General features: G+C 39.7%; 1 protein-coding gene across 2 annotated transcripts in view; it reads right to left on the reverse strand.

Moving 5' to 3' along the window:
* Positions 1–5447, reverse strand: part of LOC104949319 (myotubularin-related protein 4) — a 382796-nt gene extending 377349 nt beyond the window's left edge. The window contains exons 1-5 of one of the 2 annotated variants that reach the window (XM_010775660.1): positions 5331–5447; positions 4294–4323; positions 3643–3725; positions 991–1157; positions 31–127 (exon numbers count right to left, since the gene is read on the reverse strand). In XM_010775660.1, coding sequence (XP_010773962.1) covers positions 31–127; positions 991–1157; positions 3643–3686 — 308 coding nt within the window. In that variant the 5' untranslated portion in view covers positions 3687–3725; positions 4294–4323; positions 5331–5447. The remainder of the gene's footprint in view (positions 1–30; positions 128–990; positions 1158–3642; positions 3726–4293; positions 4324–5330) is intronic. The other variant, XM_010775661.1, reaches the window with a different exon arrangement.
* Between the last annotated feature and the right edge of the window lie 1868 nt (positions 5448–7315).

Below are 7315 nucleotides of genomic sequence, written 5' to 3' on the forward strand. Positions count from 1 at the left end.
GGGTGTTTCGGTACAGTATCTGTGACATACTTGAAGTTGCAGTTTATGTCTGACACTCTCCAGACGTTCTGCGTGTCGAAGCCCATCCTCTTGACCTCCATTTCCATTCTGTGACGCACGTTATCCCCTGAGCACAGAGACAGCATGGGAGGAGATCATTTTAGGAAAGTCAACATTTTAAACACATATAACATATCCAAGAGGCATGATTGTTCTTTACCTTTTTGTTAGAGCTTTTTTATTTCAAACTGAACCCAGTTTTTTTATCTAAGTGTGGCCAAAATCTTTGAAACTGGTTTAGTATTGAGTGAGAGCTCTGCATCTGGCAGACGTTTAACAGGGTGCAATGTAATCCTTCTGTACGATTCCACAAGGTCATTGTACATCCATTAAAAAAGCTTATTTGGCCACTGACAGGTTCAGATTGATATCATAAGTGTGTGAAAAAATGAAGGAACAAGCCCTACAGAGGAAAATTATTCTATTTACATTTCATTTGATCAAGTCTGTTTGTTTTTGTTTCTTACTAAGGCTAATTTAAGGCAAGCTCTTCTTCTAAAATCTTGTAAGAGTTGACTCATTGCCAGAAGAAAGCGTTGGAAACACAAGTGAGAGTAAAGAGAATGTCAGTGTTGTCAGAATTAGTTGTGGAGGAGTACATAAATCCTAGCTTCATGTAATACTCCAGATCAAGCAAAATGTACATTTAATTACAATAACAAGCACTTTCATGTTGTAGATGAATGTTATGGAATTCCCTGAAAGTATTACATTGCAGGTAAATTCCCGTCTCATACACTTGCCAAATACTTGACCAATTTCAAAAGCTGTTGTTCCTGTTACTTAGGCAAAGAAACATGTGGAAACAGTGTCCAGCTTGGGTTACACTGAAGTTACTTTAGTTCAGTCTCGAATGTTGTGTGTGTGTGTGTGTGTGTGTGTGTGTGTGTGTGTGTGTGTGTGTGCGTGCGTGCGTGCGTGCGTGCTGACCTGGGCGACAGAGATGGACGTGCTGGTCTTCATCATCAGAGTTGCCTCCCAGACACCAGGCGTGATAGGCGAGGGCGAACAGATCCTCCAGGCGGGCGGGGTGAGCTATGGCCCGGTTCAGACGCTTCACCCACTCCTGGCACAGCTTGAACGTTGCAAAGTGGCATCTGTGGAGTGAATATAAGAACGGTGGGTGAGATTCGACAATTAACACTTTGTTAAAACTTCATGCATTTGGGATTGTGTGAAACAATTGGTAATTTCCTCATATGCTCAGAGGCTTTTCAAGCGTGAAACTAGGAGTAATGATAATGCTGCTTAATGATGACGAACCAAGACGTCAATGGCACAGCTGCTGCAGAGAATCTGAATCATCCACTGGTTTTGAACTTTACAGATGTCAATCACAAGAGAATTTCGGTCTGCTGTGAAATAAAAACAGGCTAGTTCTGTTTTACTCGAAACTCCTTTTAAAGCAATCTGTGAGCATGATTAGAGCTGATTATACACTTGCCATCTGTTCTTGGTTAATACCACGGTGACTGTCATTAATAAGACGGCTTTAAAATGCTACTGAGCATACTCTCATCCCTTAAAAGCAGCACAAACAACAATAAATATGACGTCCATCTGCATGAAACAAATAAACAATGGTTTGATTTTGATGGTATAATTAAAAGCAACGTAATTAATACTTTACTTCTGCTTTCAAACCAATGTTTCTGTAATATATTGACATCCTAACAACACATTTTGCATTCATTATTATTTCTATTGCGAGGGGGACCCAAGTTCCCATCAGCAAAAACACGAGGGTTTGCTATCCTGGCTCCAAAATGGTGGAATGAGCTCCCCATTGAAATCAGGACAGCAGAAAGCTTACACTTCTTCCGGCGCAGACTGAAAACTCATCTCTTTCGACTCCACTTCGAACGATAGAATTACTAACAAAGAAACTGCTAACAGAGCACTTATATACTAATAAAGGACTGGCTTATCTAAAGCCAGTTGAGTAGCACTTGAAATGTTTTAGCTCTATGAAACCTGATGTACTTATATGATTCTGTTTTCTTCAAGTTTGTATCTTGCTGGTCGAATGCACTTATTGTAAGTCGCTTTGGATAAAAGCCTCAGCTAAATGCAATGTAATGTAATTTCACTATTTTCTTTTACAACTACATTGCTCCGTCAAAACGTTTTTCCTGATATTTGAGTATTATTTTAGTCTGATGAAAAGAAAATAGAAACATGCTGATAACTTCGCAGGGCACAAAGTTAATTGACTATTTCAAACTAGCATGTGTTTGATAACCAAATATTGAAAGAAATAATACAAATGAAGGGAAGCTTAACATTTGAGTAGTTGTGTGATTATTCATTCTTATTATTGAACAATCAATTCCAAAAATGGCTTTTGATTACATTCCTGCTGAACAATTAATTAGCCAACTTATTGTTTTAGATAATTGCACATAAAATATACTGGAATCAGACAGGCTGGACTTTAACTCTGTTATCATGCCAACACAAATGTGAACCAAAATAAGTCATAACCTCAAAGTATGAAAAAACATGCATCATAAACTATTGAATGCTTGAATTAGTTTTTCCCCAGACTCTAAACCATTTGTATTGACAACTCTGTTATTCTGGTTCCACCTAAGCATCAGAAGATGTTCTTTTCACTCTGTTATTTAAATCTACCCAGACAGGAATTCTTTTTTACTGTGAGGTCACAATACATGATCTTTATAATCACTAATGTCACTAAGTACGGTAATACAGTAGGCAAGACGCTATATTAACAGAGGCTTTATAAACATCACTTTATTATAACTGTTAACATCTATTTTTACACCAGGGACTGGATTATTGATTGGCTGTTAAGCGCAGTAGTGTATAGAGGTTATACCTTCTCTCCACACTGTCAGAGAGAAATGAACTATTGTATTATTCATTTATATGAGTGTCGGACCACCGTACTGAATGTACTCTTGGTAAACCCTCTGAACCCAAAGCAGATTCAGGGCTTTTTTCCTCTCCTGCTGCAACTCACTGTGGCCTTGTTTTCACTGCAATGTGTAAGCCCTGCAACCCTATGGACACAGCACAATCTGTTTTACAGTATTTAGTTCATTCAGTTGTATGACCATTAATGCCATATTGGATTAAATACATACTCAAGTGTTTCCAATATCATATAAACATAAGCTATACACATTGTACTATTTAAGATTTGCACAACCTGTAATTACAACCGCTCTCTTCCTCTCTGCTTTGTGTAAACAGCCTGAATTTTTGTTGTGCATCTTTTGGTCTCGGTCGAATCATTTATAGCTTCAATTTAGCTTTGAAGAATGCAGAATGTTATGTTTTTGACAGTATCTAATTAGTGCAGACGGATAATTTCTGACTAACATTTCAAATGGTGTATGTAGAATGACTAGTTTACGCTAGGATTTGGTTACTTTTCCTCACAAATAAATCATTGAATGATCTTTCATTTTAAAATCCAATGATCATTTCTGTTTTATAAACTCTGGGTATACGTTTTTTAAACGGTTTAGGGGTCAGGGGATTGATAAAAGCATCAAAAAGCTTTCAGGGTTAATATAACGTATTTAGTGTGTGAGTGTGCAGTTTTTTCCTCACCTTACAACTTTGGAGTCTTTGCAGATGATATGCAGCTGGAACATATCTCTGCTCTCCACGTTGTCTATCAGTCTGAGAGGCACCTGCAGGTGGAGACAGAGTGCACGTGTCATCATCCTGATGGCCCACTGTCACAGCGACACACTTCTGCAAAGAGGTCACCACTCTCTGGTCTAGTACAGACTGAACTTAGATACAAATAGTACAGCATAAGGCTTACTCTAAGCAGGCCTCTGCATTGGTTTTATCTTTGTCTCAAGACTTATTTTAAGATACCAAACAACAACTATAAAACGTGTTGTCTGCAGGACTGTCGACCCTGCTTTCTAAGCTTTCCCTGTCGATTGAAATTGTTACAGATTTACAAAATCACCCACGCAACTTCAAATTTGATCAAACATTTATGCAACAGCACTTTCTGCACTGCGCATGAATGAAGAAACACTATTTCATACCTTTTTAGCAAACAGAAAGTTCCTTCTTTTTCATTAAGTCTCAAGGTCAGCCAACACGCTGCACCACACATATTTGTTGTCCTTTGAACGTAAATTACAATTTGTCCCCAGCGCACTGTAATTGTTTAAAACCAAGAGGGTGACTTAAGCTGTCTAGACAGTGGCAGAGGGTGGTGTTTTATCATTTTGTACTCACAGATATCTCATTGTCCACACCTGGGAAGGTCTAAAACACAGTGACACCATGGAGCCCACAAACACACACACACAAACACACACACACACACACACAGAGGGGGGGGAGGGAGGGAGGGAAAGACACAAGACAGGAGGAAATGGAAAAACTATTAAACCAAAAACATCCAGGAGAAAAAAAGGAAATGAAGAGTTAAAAGGAAAAAGAACATGTTGAAAGATAAGTGAGTGTGCTACTTGCAGCACGTGACCAAGCTGAATGGAAATCGTGGAGAGAAAGACAAACATGGACAGGAGCAAAGGGCAAGAAAACAGCTTAAAGGTAGGGAGGTGGGTTGTGAGGGGGGTGGGGGGTAGAGAGAGAGACTGTGTGGTGTGTTGGCATTCATACAGAGTTCATCTGTGCTGCTGGGGTCAAGGCAGGACAGAATCTGACTCTCCGTTTAAGTAAGTCAAGGTGAAGAGGCAGTCTGGACGTCATGGTGATCCACCCCCAGCTCTTCCTCCTTTTTCTCTAATCCCTGTCACCCTTTTCATAAACGGAATCCTTCTGGAAAAGATGACTTGGTAATATGAAGGAGGAGTAATTTCATTGCCAGTAAATGCAAACAATTGGCCCGTTTGTGCTTGACCAAGGTCTGACGTCAAGCCCGAGTGGGCCAATGGGCCTCAGTGCCAGTGGGGGCCGGGCCCTTGGAGCCTTGATGTCATATTAAACCTATCCTGGCTGTAGATTGGTGGGGCAAGCCACTCCTGTGGTACTAACAACTTAATGCCAAATGCACTGGGGTATGACTAAAACCGATTTACGGGCAACCAATGGAAAATACTTGTAGCTTTATTTGCCTGGTTAGCACAATGATGTGTTTATAACATATATATATGGGGGAAGGGGTAGAGCTATGTGCACACACCCCGCACATTATAACCTCTCTACGTCTATTGGCTTCCATAGATATAGACACTGGTGCAGTTTGGACAGAAGTGAAACTGTTGTGGCACTTCTGTATGTTTACAAGTCTGTCGATTTGCACTTACGTTGATAACAGAGTCCTTGAACTTGATGTGGAGTCTGTAGTTAGAAATGGCGATGATGGCTTCGTCTGCACAGCCAAGATATTCCACCCCTTCCCCCTGAAGAACTGCGAATGGCACCTGTAGAAACACAGAACAAACCAGATTACTGAGGGTTTTGAGAGGCAAAAGCATAACACCACCACCAGTTTGTTGTTTTTGTTTCGTCTACCGGGAGTATAATCTTAACATTCATGTTTCTATTTTTAAAGCTGTACTCTCAAGTCGAGGAGTCTACAGCCATGCTTGCTGCTGAACTAAGGCAGAGTGGTGCTTTGAGCTAAATGCTTGGATGTTGATCTTTAGCAGGTTTAATGTTGAACATGTACACAATCTTAGCTAAGCATGTAAGCATGCTAACATTCACTAATTAGCATTAACCCAAAGTTCAGGCGCAACCAAAGTTAGTATTCATTTTGCTCATTTAAGTCTTAAAGTGGGTGTCATGTCGTTATTCTAAAAGCCCCACGCACATAAATAAACAAGCGCATTCTCCTTATGCGAAAAATACATTTTAACCAGCACTTTTACAAAAGCCAGAGTTATTTTTTTCTTTCTGGAGCAACATGGTGGACTCTGTTGAGGATGACCGCTTTCTATGAAGTAATGAAAGGGTGATCTTAGCTATTGATTACACACCAAGAAACCTTAGCTAAGAATTGTATTTTCTGATCCTGCTAATGAATCCTATATCCAACACGCAGGTTATTTAAAACTGATGAATTTTAAAGGTTTTTTATTTATTTTTTAACCTGTTAAGCCCTGAGCCTGTTTTTCAGGCCTCAGGCTCAAAAATGACATTCCCAGAACAAATTACCATAACTTCACTTCTAAAAAGGGTTAAATTAATAATCTTTTTTCTCAAAGCAATTATAAACCTGTGAGTTGGCTGTATAAAAGTCAGAATCAATATAGAATTGTTTTTATTTTAAAGTAAATTCAGATTGAACATAGTAAAAAAGAAAATGTAAATTATAGTGTCCGTCCAAAAAAACAAAACATTACTTATAGTGAAAACCACCCTTGAATGACGGGATAGTAGACTAAAAGCTTTAGGAATCCAAATTATAACATATAATAAGAACCCTGTATCAAGATTGATGCAAAACAAGTGAAATTTGACCTTTTTAGAGAGGTTGAGCAAAACAAACCCATTTGGGTGGATTTTGTCGTTTCTCTGGAACCCATTGGTCGATTTTGATGATTGACATCTCTTTTGAACCGTTAGAGCGAATAGAATCGAAGGGGAAGTTCCACATATACGTTACCATTGACAAGTGAGAGTGACACGCACGCAGTCGAAAGCTATGTTACGCTCTGAAAACTGAAACCTACATAGACCCTCCAGAAAAACGCGATTCTGCGATCGCAGAATTTACCGCATAATCAGCAAAATGGCGCAGATTTTTAAAAGGCCACATATTTATCAACAGGCCGCATAATCCCCGCATTTTTCCACACAAAATTGAGAATTATTTTTTTTAACTCGTCTTGACGTGACGTCATCAGCTCGCGCATCACAGAATGTAAACAACACTGCATAGAGTGAACGTGTGGAGCTCACACGATAGAGAAAACATCAAGATGAAAAAATCTAATCCATCTCATTTACCGACGAACATTTCTACTAAAGACCGGGCAAAAAGTGGGGGGAAACTATTCTGCACCCCGTGCAACTGTGTGTTGGAGCATAAGAGAAAATCGACGGTGGCGACCCACTTTGATTCATTCAAACATTCGAAAATGCTTTCTGCTGCTGCGGACAAGAAAGCCATTCAACTCACGTTCACCGAGGCATCAACCTCCAAAACCCTTTCGAGGGCTACAAGAAACGAAGTGAGTAGCCTACAAGATTGAAGCTGGTCAGATAACGAACGAGTAAATGAAAACAGAATGAGGCGGAGAAGTGTGTGTGTGTGTGTGTGGGGGGGTAGTGTGTGTGTGTGAGA

This window comes from Notothenia coriiceps, unplaced genomic scaffold (genome assembly GCF_000735185.1).
Source record: "Notothenia coriiceps isolate Sejong01 unplaced genomic scaffold, NC01 NC01_scaffold00015929, whole genome shotgun sequence".
Taxonomy (NCBI): Eukaryota; Metazoa; Chordata; class Actinopteri; order Perciformes; family Nototheniidae; genus Notothenia; species Notothenia coriiceps.